Consider the following 19,459-nt stretch of genomic DNA (forward strand, 5'->3'; position numbering starts at 1 on the left):
TTTCTCTAATAATTAGTGATGTTGAGCATCTTTTCATGTGCTTCGTGGCCGTCTGTATGTCTTCTTTGGAGAAATGTCTATTTAGGTCTTCTGCCCATTTTTGGATTGGGGTGTTTGTTTCTTTGATATTGAGCTGAATGAGCTGTTTATATATTTTGGAGATTAATCCTTTGTCCGTTGATTCATTTGCAAATATTTTCTCCCATTCTGAGGGTTGTCTTTTCGTCTTGTTTATGGTTTCCTTTGCTGTGCAAAAGCTTTGAAGTTTCATTAGGTCCCACTTGTTTATTTTTGTTTTTATTTCCATTACTCTAGAAGGTGGATCAAAAAAGATCTTGCTGTGATTTATGTCAAAGAGTGTTCTTCCTATGTTTTCCTCTAAGAGTTTTATAGTGTCCAGTCTTATATTTAGGTCTCTAATCCATTTTGAGTTTATTTTTGTGTATGGTGTTAGGGAGTATTCTAATTTCATTCTTTTACATGTAGCTGTCCAGTTTTCCCAGCACCACTTACTGAAGAGACTGTCTTTTCTCCATTGTATATCTTTGCCTCCTTTGTCATAGATTAGTTGACCATAGGTGCGTGGGTTAATCTCTGGGCTTTCTATCTTGTTCCATTGATCTATGTTTCTGTTTTTGTGCCAGTACCATATTGTCTTGATTACTGTAGCTTTGTAGTATAGTCTGAAGTCAGAGAGTCTGATTCCTCCAGCTCCATTTTTTTGCCTCAAGACTGCTTTGGCTATTCGGGGTCTTTTGTGTCTCCATACAAATTTTAAGATGATTTGTTCTAGCTCCGTAAAAAATGTCATTGGTAATTTGATAGGGATTGCATTGAATCTGTAGATTGCTTTGGGTAGTATACTCATTTTCACAATGTTGATTCTTCCAATCCAAGAACATGGTATATCTCTCCATCTGTTGGTATCATCTTTAATTTCTTTCATCAGTGTCTTATAGTTTTCTGCATACAGGTCTTTTGTCTCCCTAGGTAGGTTTATTCCTAGGTATTTTATTCTTTTTGTTGCAATGGTAAATGGGAGTGTTTCCATAATTTCTCTTTCAGATTTTTCATCATTAGTGTATAGGAATGCAAGAGATTTCTGTGCATTAATTTTGTATCCTGCAACTTTACCATATTCATTAATTAGCTCTAGCAGTTTTCTGGTGGCAGTTTTAGGATTCTGTATGTATAGTATCATGTCATCTGCAAACAGTGACAGTTTTACTTCTTCTTTTCCAATTTGTATTCCTTTTATTTCTTTTTCTTCTCTGATTGCTGTGGCTAGGACTTCCAGAACTATGTTGAATAATACTGGTGAGAGTGGACATCCTTGTCTCGTTCCTGATCTTAGAGGAAATGCTTTCAGTTTTTCACCATTGAGAATGATGTTTGCTGTGGGTTTGTCATATATGGCCTTTATTATGTTGAGGTAGGTTCCCTCTATGCCCACTTTCTGGAGAGTTTTTATCAGAAATGGGTGTTGAATTTTGTCAAAAGCTTTTTCTGCATCTATTGAGATGATCATATGGTTTTTATTCTTCAATTTGTTAATATGGTGTATCACATTGATTGATTTGCGTATATTGAAGAATCCTTGCATCCCTGGGATAAATCTCACTTGATCGTGGTGTATGATCCTTTTAATGTGTTGTTGGATTCTGTTTGCTAGTATTTTGTTGAGGATTTTTGCATCTATATTCATCAGTGATATTGGTCTGTAATTTTCTTTTTTTGTAGTATCTTTTCCTGGTTTTGGTATCAGGGTGATGGTGGCCTCATAGAATGAGTTTGGGAGTGTTCCTTCCTCTGCAATTTTTTGGAAGAGTTTGAGAAGGATGGGTGTTAGCTCTTCTCTGAATGTTTGATAGAATTCACCTGTGAAGCCATCTGGTCCTGGACTTTTGTTTGTTGGAAGATTTTTAATCACAGTTTCAATTTCATTACTTGTGATTGGTCTGTTCATATTTTCTGTTTCTTCCTGATTCAGTCTGGGAAGGTTATACCTTTCTAAGAATTTGTCCATTTCTTCCAGGTTGTCCATTTTATTGGCATAAAGTTGCTTGTAGTAGTCTCTTAGGATGCTTTGTATTTCTGTGGTGTCTGTTGTAACTTCTCCTTTTTCATTTCTGATTTTATTGATTTGAGTCCTCTCCCTCTTTTTCTTGATGAGTCTGGCTAATGGCTTATCAATTTTGTTTATCTTCTCAAAGAACCAACTTTTAGTTTTATTGATCTTTGCTATTGTTTTCTTTGTTTCTATTTCATTTATTTCTGCTCTGATCTTTATGATTTCTTTCCTTCTGCTAACTTTGGGTTTTGTTTGTTCTTCTTTCTCTAGTTGCTTTAGGTGTAAGGTTAGATTGTTTACTTGAGATTTTTCTTGTTTCTTTAGGTAGGCTTGTATAGCTATAAACTTCCCTCTTAGAACCGCTTTTGCTGCATCCCATAGGTTTTGGGTCGTCGTGTTTTCATTGTCATTTGTCTCTAGGTATTTTTTGATTTCCTCTTTGATTTCTTCAGTGATCTCTTGGTTATTTAGTAACGTATTGTTTAGCCTCCATGTGTTTGTCTTTTTAACGTTTTTATCCCTGTAATTCATTTCTAATCTCATAGCGTTGTGGTCAGAAAAGATGCTTGATATGATTTCAATTTTCTTAAATTTACTGAGGCTTGATTTGTGACCCAAGATGTGATCTATCCTGGAGAATGTTCCGTGCGCACTTGAGAAGAACGTGTAATCTGCTGTTTTTGGATGGAATGTCCTATATATATCAATTAAATCTATCTGGTCTATTGTGTCATTTAAAGCTTCTGTTTCCTTATTTATTTTCATTTTGGATGATCTGTCCATTGGTGTAAGTGAGGTGTTAAAGTCCCCCACTATTATTGTGTTACTGTCGATTTCCTCTTTTATAGCTGTTAGCAGTTGCCTTATGTATTGAGGTGCTCCTATGTTGGGTGCATATATATTTATAATTGTTATATCTTCTTCTTGGATTGATCCCTGGATCATTATGTAGTGTCCTTCCTTGTCTCTTGTAACATTCTTTATTTTAAAGTCTATTTTATCTGATATGAGTATAGCTACTCCAGCTTTCTTTTGATTTCCATTTGCATGGAATATCTTTTTCCATCCCCTCACTTTCAGTCTGTATGTGTCCCTAGGTCTAAAGTGGGTCTCTTGTAGACAGCATATATATGGGTCTTGTTTTTGTATCCATTCAGCCAGTCTGTGTCTTTTGGTTGGGGCATTTAATCCATTCACGTTTAAGGTAATTATCGATATGTATGTTCCTATGACCATTTTCTTAATTGTTTTGGGTTTGTTTTTGTAGGTCCTTTTCTTCTCTTGTGTTTCCCACTTAGAGAAGTTCCTTTAGCATTTGTTGTAGAGCTGGTTTGGTGGTGCTGAATTCTCTTAGCTTTTGCTTGTCTGTAAAGCTTTTGATTTCTCCATCAAATCTAAATGAGATCCTTGCCGGGTAGAGTAATCTTGGTTGTAGGTTCTTCCCTTTCATCACTTTAAGTATATCATGCCACTCCCTTCTGGCTTGCAGAGTTTCTGCTGAGAAATCAGCTGTTAACCTTATGGGAGTTCCCTTGTATGTTATTTGTCGTTTTTCCCTTGCTGCTTTCAATAATTTTTCTTTGTCTTTAATTTTTGCCACTTTGATTACTATGTGTCTCGGCGTGTTTCTCCTTGGGTTTATTCTGTATGGGACTCTCTGCGCTTCCTGGACTTGGGTGGCTATTTCCTTTCCCATGTTAGGGAAGTTTTCGACTATAATCTCTTCAAATATTTTCTCTGGTCCTTTCTCTCTCTCTTCTCCTTCTGGGACCCCTATAATGCGAATGTTGTTGCGTTTAATGTTGTCCCAGAGGTCTCTTAGGCTGTCTTCATTTCTTTTCATTCTTTTTTCTTTAGTCTGTTCCGCAGCAGTGAATTCCACCATTCTGTCTTCCAGGTCACTTATCTGTTCTTCTGCCTCAGTTATTCTGCTATTGATTCCTTCTAGTGTAGTTTTCATTTCAGTTATTGTATTGGTCATCTCTGCTTGTTTGTTCTTTAATTCTTCTAGGTCTTTGTTAATCATTTCTTGCATCTTCTCAATCTTTGCCTCCATTCTTATTCCGAGGTCCTGGATCATCTTCACTATCATTATTCTGAATTCTTTTTCCGGAAGGTTGCCTATCTCCACTTCATTTAGTTGTTTTTCTGGGGTTTTTTCTTGTTCCTTCATCTGGTACATAGCCCTCTGCCTTTTCATCTTCTCTATCTTTCTGTAACTGTGGTTTTTGTTCCACAGGCTGCAGGATTGTAGTTTTTCTTGCTTCTGTTGTCTGCCCTCTGGTGGTTGAGGCTATCTAAGAGGCTTGATGGGAGGCTCTGGTGGTGGGTAGAGCTGACTGTTGCTGTGGCGGTCAGAGCTCAGTAAAACCTTAATCCACTTGACTGTTGATGGGTGGGGCTGGGTTCCCTCCCTGTTGCTGTGGCGGTCAGAGCTCAGTAAAACCTTAATCCATTTGACTGTTGATGGGTGGGGCTGGGTTCCCTCCCTGTTGGTTGTTTTGCCTGAGGCAACCCAACACTGGAGCCTACCCGTGCTCTTTGGTGGGGTTAATGGCAGACTCTGGGAGGGCTCACGCCAAGGAGAACTTCCCAGAACCTCTGCTGCCAGTGTCCTTATCCCCACGGTGAAACAGAGCCACCACTCGCCTCTGCAGGAGACCCCCCAACACCAGCAGGTAGGTCTGGTTCAGTCTCCCCCAGGGTCACTGCTCCTTCCCCTGGGTCCCGATGCACACATTACTTTGTGTGTGCCCTCCAAGAGTGGGGTCTCTGTTTCCCCCAGTCCTGTCAAAGTCCTGCAATCAATTCCCACTAGGCTTCAAAGTCTGATTCTCTAGGAATTCCTCCTCCCATTGCCAGACCCCCAGGTTGGGAAGCCTGACGTGGGGCTCAGAACCTTCACTCCAGTGGGTGGACTTCTGTGGTATAAGTGTTCGCCAGTCTGTGAGTCACCCACCCAGCAGTTATAGGATTTGATTTTACTCTGATTGTGCCCCTCCTACCGTCTCACTGTGGCTTCTCCTCTGTCCTTGGATGTGGGGTATCCTCCTTGGTGAAGTCCAGGGTCTTCCTGTCAATGATTGTCCAGCAGCCAGTTGTGATTCTGGTGCTCTCGCAAGAGGGAGTGAGAGCACGTCCTTCTACTCTGCCATCTTGGTTAATCAAATCGGCAGGCAGATTCTTAACCACCGCGCCACCAGGGAAGTCCTCTAGTTAAGTTTTTATACCACAAATGGCTATTCCACACGGAACCTCTGCATTGTAATTTATATATAAGGATATTTGATTGGTTTGAGCATGCATGCCTGTAGCTGCATTACTCTTACCTGTGACTGATCACAGATGTGGTCCAGAGACCCACTTATAGCTATACTGACTGGACCTTCCTGAGATCTGAAGGTACAGGTGTCAAAGTAGGGATTTGGGAATAAAAGGTTTGAGTACAAGTGTACAAAGGACTGCATCTGCTTTTGTGTCACCCTGTGCTCCCTATCTCCCAGGAGTATGGAATTAGAAGGCCTGTTTTTTATGGCAACAAGTATAGCTGTGAAAAGTGTAGGAAAGGCTTAATCCCTGCCCCATAATTGCACTGTCATAAATATCAAGATAAGGCCAAAAGTCCTATTTGAGTCTAGCCACGAAACAAATTGTGAGGAAAGTGCGTCTCGTCTTGCTAACATGCAGAAACTGCTGGACACCACTACCATTGCTATTATGATAGTTTGGAATTTACAGAGACAATTTTAAGTTTGGGAGTTTCCCAACCTAGGAGCCACCATCCTCCCCTCACGTAGGTTTTCCTTAGTTGTTCGTGGTGTCTGTGCCCAGCTTTGCTGAGGATTTTCTGTGAATGTATAGTGTGCTCATGTACATATATACATATACTTGCTTTTTTCCCTAAGTTCAGGAACTTAGCCTCCAGTGATCTCAAGCTTCAGGGAAAAAAAGAAAGGTATGTACTTCTCCAAGGGATTGGGAACTCCAGAATTCAGCGTTAAGGGCAGAATTGTCTGTCAGGACAAGTGTTGCAAAAGGTTATGTACTTTTCTCTTAAATTAGATGTGATTTAATAAAATTTTTTAAATTCTGCAAAGTGTGAAATATTAAATACCCTATGTACAGTGTACCTTAACGAGACATTTTATTTTGGAACAAACTTTAGTTTTAGGACTTTTAAGATGCTATCAACTTTAAATTGGTCCCAAGATTTGGAAAGCACATTCTTTCATAGTGCCTATTTATTGTCATTGGGCTGTGCTTAAGAAAAAAACAGGGTTGCTGATGTTAAGGGAAGAAAATCAGTGTCTTAATAAACACAGAACTTTTGAAACACCCAGCTTTAGCAAGCACCATCTGAATAAGCCTTTCCACATAAAGATCGCTTAGTAATTTGGAAAACCATACAGATTATTAACAATTTATAGGTTAATACAGAAAAGACAACTAGCGACAATAGCAAGAGACGATGAAAACAAGTACACTTCTGTCAAGTTCATAGATGGCATCAAAGTCAGAATTGCCCTTTAGATGGAATTATTTCAGTGAAATTGAATTCAAGTTCGAGGTGTTTTTGTTTCTCTTTGCTGGAGGTGGGCTCTTTTAGGCATGTCTCGTAAAGTCTGGCCAATACTCAGGAGAATAGAACTTTTGGTGGTGCTAACTCAGTAGTTTCAATCAGTGTGATCTTTATGGTTTTAGGAAATTAATGTACTATATACCACGTTTCTCTTAAAAGATTTGGATAAATAAACATGAGCCAATATAACATTTATTTTGTATTAACAGTACATATATTAATTCAGGTTGAAACCTTTTTTCTACAGAGTATTATTTCTTTAATATTTGCATCTGATCCACAATAATATAGTATTAATTTTAATGAGAAATACAAATTGGAACTTCTGCTTTCATAATAGCTCATCCAGTTAACATTTTTACAAAGAACTACTATAAATATGTAACATTATGCAGGCTTTTTTCTGCACCTGTTCACAAATCAGAAGGAATATACTTTTAAGCTATTTAGCAACTGAATGCTATCAAACTGCCCCTGTATTTATATGACCATCTCCCCATAACAGACAAAATGAATCGCTTTCTCTTTAGTCTCCATGCACTCACGATGCTGCATTACTATGGTTCCTTGCCGTAACCCCTGTCCAAGTTTCAGTTGCTGGGGCTCCCTAGGTTGAGCTCTTCGAGGGCAGGGAGCCTGTCCCCTTTATCAGTGTTTGGCATGTGTCATACCCAACACACGTTGAATAAATTGAATTTAATCTAAATTTAAGTAGTTTCTTTCTGTTAAATTTTTGTAACTAAGTAAGGATTACAAAAAAACTTTTCAAAAATGTGCCATAAAATATACTATATATTGAATTTTTGAATTCTGTATAATGAGAAACTTCATGTTTGTGAAACAATAAAACATCATAGGAATTTGAAACTAAGAAACGCTAAACCTTAAATGAGGATGTTTAAAAATGCAGAAAGGGCAGGCAGAAAAGTCCACCCCTAATGTATTGAGTATCAGGTGAAATTAGAAAGCAGACTTCACACATTTGAATAAAGTTGACATTAAAGGGGTATTTTCAATGGGATTCTAAAGCCTAATAATTATGTTAATTCTGCCGTAAATCCCCCCCAAAATTAATTATTAACTATAGAAAATAAGGCAACTTGAAGTTAGAAACTTATGAAGTTAACTCTGGATTTTTTGCAGAAGCCAGATTCGACTGGTGCCCTCTCATGATCCATTATTTCTAAAAGCCTTTAGCTGGAAGGCTATTCACACATATTGGTGAAATAACAATCTCTCAGAAATAAATCAGAGTTTTTAAGACTTCATTAAATAGTAGACCAATTAAGATCACAAACTTCGTGCTGTCAAATGGATTACCTTCAAAGAAAATTATGCTGACAGCTTTTCTGAAGAACTCCATTTGTGCCAAATGCTTATTGTTCTTTGAGGTGGAGGAGGTGGCAGGGAACATAATTTCTCTTTGAATGTTCTTTTGTTTTCTGCTACCTTTACTTAAATGTTACCAGGGACTATTTTTATATCCTATAAAGTACTTTGAGAAAATGTTAAGTGAATAGTGCTACACAAAATAGAGGAGGATTTTTGTATTCGCTTGTTGTAAAGCAAACTGAATAATACTTCAATCTTAAAAGGGGGAAGATAATGTGCTGAAGAAGTTATCTGATAAACCAACCAGCCTTGTAAAATTATGAGTTCAAAGAGAAACTGTTCAAAGAGAAACCCAGCTACTTAATAAGTGTTCACTAAAAGCATTTATACCACAGCAAATTTAAAGGAAAATTAATGTGGTGTTATTAAATTGCCTTTTAAGTGATATTTTAATATTGTCAAATGGATGTGAATTGAATAAGAACCTATTTATATTCATTTAATGTCTTGCATATAAGGTCACATTGCTTAAAATAAATACCATTAAAATAAAAAAAATATTTTATGAGAAACTTCTAAGTCATCTGATTCCTAATTATTTCTATAACAACAAAACAATTTAGACCACCTTACAATTCATAGTAGTAGGATTTGGCCATGTAGCAGATATAATCAGATTGAGATCAATTAATTTCTGGAATCCTTTTTCAAACTGGATCCTACTTATTTAATTCACCAGATATTCTCAATAGAAAAGATTGAGGAGAAACCACTTAAGATTGAATGCAAATAGAGTACACATTTCATCACAAAAACGATCAATTATAATACATTCTAACCAAATATGTACCACACCACAGTGGAAAAAAAATAGAAACCTAGGACTACTTAGATAAAATGTTACTTTCTTAGAAGAATTTCATTACACATATTTACCTAACATGTTTTTAAAACTCCCAAATAAATATACCTAAACATTTCAAAATATTTTCAATAACTGGTAAATGCTATACTTTTTGCTCATTCATGAGAAATTACTAAAAATTTACAATGAAAGTATATGGCTTGAGCCATCCTTGCAGTAAATGAAGGCAGGATTCTTCAAAACACTGTTAAATGCACCAACTTTAATCAGTCTTTTTAAATTGCTCACTTTTAAATATGTAGTTGCTGGTAGCTGTCCAAGTCCATTAGCACCACATATAGTGAATTAAAAAGAGTTTTTAGGGAGGATGACTTAGCAGTCTTTTTTAAAAAAATGTTTAAAAATTATACAATTAAATGAAATTGATTTCTTGGGTCATGTTTTGAAAGATCCACTTTTCATCTTGTGAAACTGAAGGATTTTGGTAGTTTCCCTCTTCCTCCCACCCCACCCCCCAAGGTTATAAGCATGAAGGTAGGAAAATCTGGGGGAATACGGGGAATACATTTACACTTCAGCAAAGAATCTTGCTAATAATATCCATTATCTGGTTCAGTTCCAAAGTCAGATTAGGTTCTTCTGCCAGAGGTCTCAATATGTACTTACAGGAAGAAACGAAGATTCTATGGGACAAATTAGCACATACTTTATGTATGCAATCCATAAATAATGCAGGAAGTCACCAGATCATTTGAAATCATCTAATGTACATTCTTTTCTCCAAGAATGTACAAATACCTTACAACTCAAGCAAAAGCTCTTCATTACTTCGTCTACTTTCAGAGTGACACTGTCACTCAGTTTAGACAGTGGAGGACTGTACAATAGGAACCCTGACCTGTGAGGTAGGGAAGTGTGTTGCAGTATTAGGGCCATTTCACACAAGGAAAGGTTGAAACAATTACTTTTTCAAAAAATACGGCAGTCATTGAGATCGATGATTTAAATAACTGAATAAAATGCAAACAAGCCCTTCTCATTGTTATATTAAGTTCAATTTTTTTTTTTTTTTTTTGTAGGGGACTAGCTGGACTAAAAGTACTGATGAAAAAGTTTATTTTCATTATCTGTGTAAAATTTTTACTGGTGTGTCTCAACACATAGGCACAATGAAAGATGTATTTGGCTCATTCTTAGCCAAGCATGAATATTTTCACTAAATTATTACGATTTCCTATGACTTTTACAGCCAGGTTTGCTTTGAGTCCACTCTCCCCTCTTTGAGGAGAGATTGATGAATACAGTCTCCAGAGATTTAATCTTACAATATGAATCATGTGTTATATGTGATGATTTTTTACTTGGGAAGTTTGTCTTCTCCTGGATGGAAAATAATCCACTTTTTGTTGTTGTTTTGTTGTTTTAATTTTAAAAAATTATTTATTTTTTGGTTAAGTTGGGTCTTTGTTGCTGCGTGTGGGCTTTCTCTAGTTGCGGCGAGCGAGGGCTACTCTTTGTTGCGGTGCACGGGCTTCTCATCGCGGTGGCTTCTCTTGTTGCGGAACACGGGCTTTAGCCATGTAGGCTTCAGCAGTTGTGGCACGCAGGCTCAGTAGTTGTGGCTCGTGGGCTCTAGAGCACAGGTTCAGTAGTTGTGGTGCACTGGCTTAGTTGCTCTGCAGCATGTGGGATCTTCCCCAGACCAGGGCTCGAACCCGAGTCCCCTGCATTGGCAGGCGGATTCTTAACCACTGCGCCACCAGGGAAGCCCTGTTGTTTTGTTTTTTGTTTTTAGCTTTTCAGCAGATGATCCCATGCGCAAGTGGATTTTTATACAGGTCTGCTTGGGGCAGAAGAAAGATGGAGATGGAAAATGCACTCGCTGTTTCCACACCTTTGCACTTGGTAATTATTTGCGTGTTTGAAGTAATTTGTGAATGGCTTTTGTAAGGAACTTGAGCAAGACTAGAAAACCACTCATGTTTAATCAAACTATTATTTTTTTGGTTTGCAGTATTTTTTTGAGGTAAGACTACTGCCTAGGAGTATAACAGCTATAAGTCACACATTCACAAAAATAGCTCACCTTATCCACCATTTTATACAACATAAAAGTGCACTGTAAAAAAAAAAGTTGTTGAAAACAGAATGCGATGTTAACCTATACACAGTGTTGAACTTTTAAAAGGAAACCAGGCTTTGTGACATCAGAGGACATTAAAGAGCTTATGGCATACCGCAAGTACTCAATAAATACATCTTGCTTCTCCCAAGCACTCTGATCTCCACAAACCATTTTAGCAATTTCCTGGATATCACTTTTCATTGCAATCTGTACTGACTTCCTCCAATCCAGAAGTGGCTACATTTCAGTGATAAGGGAGGGTTTTATAACTTAATTCTTTAGCACTTCTGGGTTGGAATTGTACCTTTAAATTCTACAGATGTTAAATCTCTCATTTGTTACTGAATAAGAAATGCCACAAATATGTAAAATAATTTACCATTAAGCATTTTTTCCCTCCCATGGTGTGGAAATTAAGTCACTGTAGAAGATTGCTTTTTGCATTATCATCAGAGGCCATTTCATTAACCAGCTGTTCTATAGACAACTGGATAGCATTCTTGACAAGAGAAGAAGCTGTTTCTATTAAGAGTGTTTCATATTGTTCTGAAGTTCTACTCTCAAAACCACTATCATTAGCAAAAACCCCCACTTGCTCATTTTCGATTGAAATTAAGAATTGCTTAGGGACATTTCTAGATTTCTTAACATCAAATTCACTGATTTCAGTGTCTGTGATAATAATAGCAATTGGCTCCATTCTTTTGCTTTCTTCTGGTTTGGGTTTTTCTGCAGTGATTTCATTTACTTGAAAATCTGATTCCTGGCTCAGTTCAGTATCTTTCGGCTTACTCTCCTCAGCAACAGTCTCTTTACTTTCACGGTCTTTCCAGTCTGGTCCACTTTCTAGGATACTGTTTCTGGCTTCTTCCAGAATTTGTTGATCTGGGACTGCAGGTGAGGGAGGAACATCAGAAACCACTGGGAGCTGGTGTTCTGTGTCTGAAATTTCCAGTGGGCTTGCTTGCTGAGGTTGAATGCTTTGTTTTTCCTCAAGCATTTCAATGTCTTTTTCAAGGATTAGAGTTCCTGTTTGAATAGCAGAATGCCCTGTATCTAACTCAAGTTCTACTGAAATCACTTTCTCTCCAGGAGAAGTTACTCTGTTGTTCACATTTGATTCACAGACCTCATCACTCCCTTTCTGTGAGACATCTTCCCTTACATCCTGCTTCGACTTGGTCTTTGCTGCCTGGTCATCTGATTGGGTCAGAGTTTTTGTATCCAAACTTCCAGCCTCTCGTTGGACTTTGATACTGCAGTCTGAGTCTTCTATAATTTTGGAATGATTACTTCTTTTCTCCCCTTTTGAGAATTTTATACAGGGAATCTTGAGTCTGGACTTTGCCCTTTTTTTAGAATGATCATCCTCAGCATTGATTTCAGGTTGCACTTTGGCCTCAAAGGGCTTTTGCTGCTTTGAAGAATCTGACCTTTTGCTGCGCGTTACAAGGCGTTTGATGGAGGCCCAGGCCCCCCCGGGGGGCTCTGGCTGATCAGAGGCTCCTGCTTCTGGGGAACACTTCCTTGCTGCATCAGCAGCTTCAGAGCCAGCACTGGGCTTCATTGCTTTGGCTGCTTTCTTTCTTCTCTTGAAGCAAAGCGTCGATGCTTTTTCCTCCTGCCTCTCATTCTGAGGACTAACTTCTGCTGATCTCTTCTCATCCTTGCTTTCTACTTGTATTTCAGGAACTGTGATCTCCATTTTTATATTACACTCTTTCTTTCTCTAGAAAAGTATATCCTCTCTTCCTTAGCAGCCTTTTATGACAAAAAAGTAGGCAAAAATATCACACTAAGTAAAATTTCTTCCCGATGTAATCACTCCTTTTGTCTTACTCCATACAGTTGTTTTAGGTGGTTTTTCCAGTTATAAAAATGCCTAGTTTCTCTATTACTTGTAAGTTCTCTCTTTAATTTCTTCATGAAAGCCCTTTTACTGGATAGATTTTTGTTTTATTTAAGGGTCAACCTGATAAGAGAAAAGAGAGTGGTATTTTATTTCACCATCAGCCTACTGTTTTCTATAGAGACTATTTCAGTTGAATGCATATGGTTCTACTGGGCATGTTTCCCATATAATAACTTACTAAAATGACTGGAGAATAAAAATTGGGGTTTACTTTTGCCCTATCCAAAAGATTTCAGTGTGAATTTATTTTGCTGTCTTTTGTTTGTTAAAACTTCATTTTGGATTTCTCTGCAAATCTGATATGATTTTATCAGTTCTGGAGTTGTGCTGTCTTTACGAATTGTTTATGACTCTGAATTGCAAGTTAACAAACAAAAACCACCGCCACCACCATGAACAACAAAAAACAATGAAGGGCAGGGTGTAATTTTTATTAATGCAATAAAGAGCTCTGAAGTTGCAAAGGATCTTAGAGATTATTTGAGATTATTCAAGTCCAGCCAGATGAAGAAACTGAGCTCCAGAGTGGGCAGCTGGCCTGCTAAAAGCCACACAGTTAGATGAGGTCATAGCCAGAGTTAGAACTGAAGACTTTGACTCTCTAATGTTCTTTCCATTATACCATAAGGTTTCTGTTCTAAAAATGTATGTTCCGTGAAGGAGGTGCTACTTTTCATACATGCTCTTGGGAAATTTTTAACATTACTGTCATTCTCCACTCTCAAATCTGTTTGTGTAATTTTGACTTTTTTTTCTAAGTATCTGCAGTTCAAACATTTTCCATAACGAGCACGTAGTTGAAGGTCAGAGTGATTGGTAATAATAGTTGACATTTATTGAGCAACTCCTGTCTATCAGGAAGTGCTAATGAGCACTTTTACATACATCTCTAATCCTCCCACAACATTACAGAGTAGGTGGTGGTATCACCATCTACAGATGAAGAAATTGAGGCCTAGAGAGGTTAAGTAACTTGCTCTAGATTATACAGCTAATCGATAACAGAGCTCAGATTCAACCCAAGATTGCCCGTTTCTAAAGCCCGTCCTCTGGAACCGGGTTTTAAGAGTATCATCAGAAAAATGAATTGTTTGGAGATGCTAATCTGCACTAGACTCGCTAGTCAAAAAATTTAAAAATTGCTTAAATGGTTGTGTTACCATAATGTAGCCCATCAACTGATAACTGAACCAAGACTAGACTGAGTTCTTGCTATTTTAAAATTTAAGCTTTTGCAATTCTTTGTATTTTATTTTCTTGGTTCTGGAACTAATTTGAAAGCCAGAAGTAAGTTGATAAGATATGCAGTTGGCAAACTGATTAGTTACATATAAATATAAAGGTATATTTTAAATCAATCCACAGAATGGTATGAGGGTACCAATGAATAGAGACGTGAGGTGATCACCTAACAAAAATCCTATGAATTTTAGTTGATGGATGTTCTAAAATAAGCAAAGGGACTCTTTCTTTGTACTGTTTTTTTTTTTTTTTTTTTTGTAAATCCTTCACTGTTGAAGGTTTATTTGGGTAGCTCTTGATTCTGTGAACCACAGAAGGAATTGGAACTCTGAAAATCAGTTCATGATCTAAGTAAATATTCTCTTAGGTTGAGTGTTACATACTCCATGCCCCTGACAGAAAGGCAAAGTCATCCTAGAACAATGATGGAACTAAAATATGAACATTTTACAGTGTCCCTCCTCATATGATGTTTGCATAAGCACAAGAACCACAGCTGATTATAGCTCCTTAAGTCTCATCACCTCTTGTGAGTTCTCAGTGCCTGAGAGTTTTTATTAACCAGAGGCTGTATAGCTAATAGAAATATTGAAATCGGATCATGTTTAGGAATGTATCATTTGAAACTAACCTGGATTGCCCAAAGACAACTGCTTGAGAAGCTCACTTAAATGTATATCATGATGCAGAAATAAATACCCAAACAAAACCTAACTGAAATGGGGAAAATGCAGCCTGTAGATACTAAAACTTTGCAGGACATTAGACTGCAAATGATTCGTCCTTAACCTGCACAAAGTTTTATCGCCTGGGCAATCTTAAAGTCCCTGTTGTAATTTCCTGATAGAATCGCAAGTCTACTGCCACAAAAAATACCCCTTCCCCTTTTCCCGTGAGCAGAGAAGCACGGAGGCGAAGAGCAGCCACTTCCTGGGGAAAGCAGTGAATCTCTCCCAGCGCCAGGTGTGGACCACGAAGCTTTCTCCTGGAGGAGGGCGTCTCTCCTTCGGCTTGAATCGCCTTATGGCAAGAGCTAGAGCGCAGCAGAAAGTACTCAAAAAGGAAAGTGCTGGGGCGTGGAAGACATAACCCAGCTTCAAGCTATCTGCACAATTATAATGGCCAGGAACCCGGCACTCTTATTTCCCCCCAAAAGGGCAAAGAAGGAAAAAAGCTACCAGCAACACGAGCTGTAACGACAGGTGTGGGCAGAGCTGTTGAGGGTCGCGCTGGCTGGAGATTTCTGCAGACAAACGACCTTCCCGATTCTCACTCCGGCCACCTCGGGCGGCTCGGATTCCCGGTGTCCAGCGGGCACCTCCAGCCCACTTCGCCCCGCAGGCGGTCAGCGGACCGGGCAGCGGTCCGCACCCTTTACCCGCAACCTACTCGCCTTCTTCACTTACCGCGGGCGCCGGGGTCCCTGGCCGACGCTGTCGCCGAGGTCGCGGGGGCGCTCGCACGGCTGGGCGCACGGGTAGGCGGGAAGCCACGGTCGCACCCGGAGCAAGCAGCCCTCTGCAGAGGGACCGCAGCCCCGCGGCGCCCCCTCTCCCAGAGGGCGGGGACTGACAGCCGGCTGCACCAATGCGCGCGGAGGGTGCGGGTGCGGGCGCGGGGCGGGGCCGGGCTAGGGGCGGTGGGCGGGGGGGAGGGGTGAGGGGGTGATCGGGAGGTCTTCCCGAGAACAGTTCGCCCAGCCACGGGCGCTCCCAGCCTGGCGCGAATCCCCGCCGCGCGACCACATCGGGGGCCACCGAGAAAGAGAGGGCTGGCAGATGGGGAGGGGACCAGGGTCATAAGCCTCCCTTTTTCTCAGACGCAAAGTAGCAAAATCCAATTTTAAATTATAGGCACTCCCATTATAAATCGCCCCACTGAATATTTAAGTCACAGCAGATATCACAGTTTAAAAGCAGGATTCAAAACTGTGCAAAGTGAATCTCGTTTGGCGAGAAAATTACATGAACTGAGAGAGAAAAACCTCATTACACCCAAACCCACTCCTGGAAAAGTTTTGGTTATCAAAGGGTTCATTGCCAAATCCTCTCAGAGGCCCAAGACACAGACCCGTGTCTTCCTAAGTATCTAGAAGGCAGGTAGAGATGATGCAACCTGTGTGCCATCGAGGTCAGAACACAGGAACCCAGCCCCATCCATCCTTTATACCTTATATATATTTCCAAGAATAAGTAGCTTACAAGTTATCCACGTTTCCCTTCAGGATATTCCTAGGTGCCTGCTTAACCTTATCCCTCTCAAGTGGGGCGTGGAGAATAGGAGACAGCTTTCCTCACCATTCCAGTCCTGATCAGAGCAAAGGGCACAGGCAATATCTACCCTCCTGCTTGACTAGCTAGGCTGTGTATTTTCACACATTTTGAGTCTTTAAACAAGTTCCTAGCCTTAGTGAAAAGCACCATAAGCATTTATTTGTACACATAATCCACTGTGTACAATGCATTAACACTAATGAAAGGTGTTACAATGAGAGTGGGCTTAATGTTACCTACAACGGCATTCCTGGGAGCTCCAGAGGTGAGGTCAGGTGGGATGCACAATTCCTGCCTTCTCCTCTGGCCCCTCCCAGGTAGATGAAGAACCTATTAAGATGGAGGGAAGAAGTACTGAAAAGTAGTTGTACTTAACTCTTTTCTTCAATAGGATCATGATCTTTGAGAGTAAACCTCAGTTACCCATTTTTGGATGTTTTTCCAGGAATATATTTTACCTTTGTAAGTTTCTATAGCTTCCACTGAAACTTACTAAGCAAAGATTAGGACACAACAGCAAAGCTGAATCTAAGCTGTCAAGATCTTAGAGACAAGAGCTGTAAAACATGAAAATCCATAAGCATCTAATTTATAGTAGTTACAATTAAGAATTCAATTTATCTTTGTTCATTCAGCAAATACCAGTCTGTGAAGATGTTTTATATCCCCAGATGAGTTACTAACCCTGCTTACTGTCAGTTTTGAACTTTAAACAAGCCAAAAGAAATCCAGGCCACTCATAACCAACTGAGGTGCAATTACTTATTGAGATCCAAGTTTTCTCAAATCTAGCAGATCTGGGAGTTTGCAACAATTTCAGGCAAAAATAAGATGAGCTTATCTAGATGAAGACAGGGTAGAATAGCTGTCTTATTAGGAAGTAACTGGAAATGAAATCAGCGATAGGTTAAAAGCAATAAAGTCCATCTTAATGACTTGTAAGATCTTATCCCACTTGCTTTTCTTAAAAAAAAAAGACTACTGAAAGGGAACTGAAGAGTGGTTTGAAGTAAGAGGTGAATTGATTTTCTATTTGAAGGGCAGATTTCTGTAAGGTATATTACATATAACTCATCTCCAACCTCCAACACACACACTCACAGAGTACAGAACTATAAATAAAATACTGCGCTGTCATTTTTCTTTAGAATATAACTAGAACCCGATGCCATATCTGAGTTTTAAAAAATGTATCCAGTACCTCATACATGAAAGAAACCTGTCATCCTTGAACTCACTTAAGTGAGTTAGTAAGCTATTACCCATATCATTGTCTGCTACTCAATTAGTAGCTTTTCATTATATAATGAGAAACAGGCTCTAAATATATCTCCAATCTGATGAGAAATTATCCTACCTACAGCTTATCTTGTTAACATCACCAGACACAGCGTGCCAATAAAATCACTTGCTTATTTATCTGATCTCTACTGATCATACCGTTTCTCCCATCCTGGTCCCTATTCACCCACAGCCTGGGCCTGTAGCTACCAAACCATGAAACAACGGTTAAGTGTCCATCAGAAGGACTGTTTAAATACTCCACAGCCATAAGAAACAAGATGAATCCCAAACTGCTGATGGAGCAAGACCTCCAAGGTATATTGCCAAGTGGAAAGAGCAAATTGTACCATTTGAATTTTTACTGAAGGCATATTTTACTTCTAGGAAAATTCTTGCATTAGTCCATTCACTCCAAGCAATACTTGGTGAAAACAATTTGGCTTATTTATTGTATTAGGGCTGTTTATAATTTTTGCCTTATAAACCTCCACTTACCCTCTCCCACCAACTGTGTTCACTACTTCTATCAATATTAAAGATTTAAACACACACAGCAGGGACTTCCCTGGTGGTCCAGTGGTTAAGACTCCGGGCTTCCAATGCAGGGGGCGCAGTTGGGGAACTAAGATCCCACATGCCGTGGGGTGCGGCCAAAAATTTTTTTTAATTAAATAAATAAATAAACCCACATGGCTTTTGGTGATATGAGGAAGGCTAAATTCCTTAAGGTGATCTTTAAGTCACCATGTCTGACAATAGACTGCTTTCTTCCCCTGTTTACAAATTGAATTCCCAGCAAGTCCCATCCAGATGAGGTTTTATAGGACATTTTAAAAAACACTAGAAACAATGAACTCCGTGCAGACAGGGCCCAAATGATGCTTTCGAACAGGAACTGACATCACTGAGTGGGTACAATGTGCCAGGCAGTATACAAAGCATGGTGGAGCTGGGGCTCCGTGCTCATGACCCCTTTGCCATATGCCCTCCGAAGCACTGTCGTCATTTCTTTAAACTGCAAAACCGACACTATTACAATCACACCTAGGGGATTAAAAATAATAAAACCAAGGACACCAGGAAAAACACTGCTCTGCCCATGCTAGCAGTGTTTTAGCACTGGCAGCGGTGGGGATGCAACATCTTCTGGAAGGATCCAATGCAGGAAGAAAAAGGGGAAAAGGGAGGAAAGATGGGAGAGGAAGAACAGAGATAGAAGATAAAGAACAAGAAGAGAAGGGAAAACAAGTGAGGGAAAAAACATCGTGTAGGGAGGGAGAGAGAGCTCAGGCACAGGGTAGAAGCTCAATAAATATGTGCTGAACCAATAGAGCAGAAAGAGCTACCCTACAGTTAGTGCTGTATGACCATCCTTCCTGAGGACTTTAAAAATAAATGGTGCTGGGCTCCCCTGGTGGCACAGTGGTTAAGAATCTGTCTGCCAACGCAGGGGACACAGGTTCGAGCCCTGGTCCGGGAAGATCCCACATGCCGCGGAGCAACTAAGCCCGTGTGCCACAACTACTGAGCCTGTGAGCCACAACTACTGAAGCCTGCTTGCCTAGAGCCCGTGCTCTGCAACAAGAGAAGCCATCGCAGTGAGAAGCCCGTGCATGGCAACGAAGAGTAGCCCCTGCTCTCCGCCACTAGTGAAAGCCCGCACGCAGCAACGGAGACCCAACGCAGCCAAAAATAAATACAAATAAAATAAATTTTTAAAAAATGGTGCTACAGCTGTGACAGAAACGGGAATTCTAAGGAAATTCAGGACAAAAA

At 39.6% G+C, this 19,459-nt stretch overlaps 2 protein-coding genes across 5 annotated transcripts in view; one reads left to right on the forward strand and one right to left on the reverse strand.

The window, feature by feature from the left end:
• The window catches only part of ZBTB25 (zinc finger and BTB domain containing 25), a 62,810-nt gene that overhangs the window by 26,556 nt on the left and 16,795 nt on the right, over positions 1 to 19,459 (forward strand). For 2 of the 4 annotated variants that reach the window (XM_082386628.1, XM_082386623.1), the window contains exon 5: positions 15,027 to 19,406. The exons of 1 other annotated variant lie outside the window; for it this stretch is intronic. In XM_082386628.1, coding sequence (XP_082242754.1) covers positions 15,027 to 15,215 — 189 coding nt within the window. In that variant the 3' untranslated portion in view covers positions 15,216 to 19,406. Of the gene's footprint in view, positions 1 to 7,793; positions 11,347 to 15,026; positions 19,407 to 19,459 lie in introns of those variants that run through there. One more of the 4 variants, XM_082386625.1, reaches the window with a different exon arrangement.
• AKAP5 (A-kinase anchoring protein 5) lies at positions 266 to 15,658 on the reverse strand. Its single transcript, XM_082386646.1, has 2 exons — positions 15,533 to 15,658; positions 266 to 12,944 (listed from the first exon to the last, which is right to left on the reverse strand). The coding sequence occupies exon 2, from the start codon at positions 12,675 to 12,677 to the stop codon at positions 11,391 to 11,393; it is 1,287 nt and encodes a 428-aa protein (XP_082242772.1). The 5' UTR covers positions 12,678 to 12,944; positions 15,533 to 15,658; the 3' UTR covers positions 266 to 11,390.

This window comes from Balaenoptera borealis (assembly GCF_965194805.1).
Source record: "Balaenoptera borealis genome assembly, chromosome: 3".
Lineage (NCBI taxonomy): Eukaryota > Metazoa > Chordata > Mammalia > Artiodactyla > Balaenopteridae > Balaenoptera > Balaenoptera borealis.

What these genes read in the sequence shown, in the direction of transcription:
- AKAP5 (XM_082386646.1), bottom strand. Translation starts at nt 12,677, where the DNA reads ATGGAGATCACAGTTCCTGAAATACAAGTAGAAAGCAAGGATGAGAAG.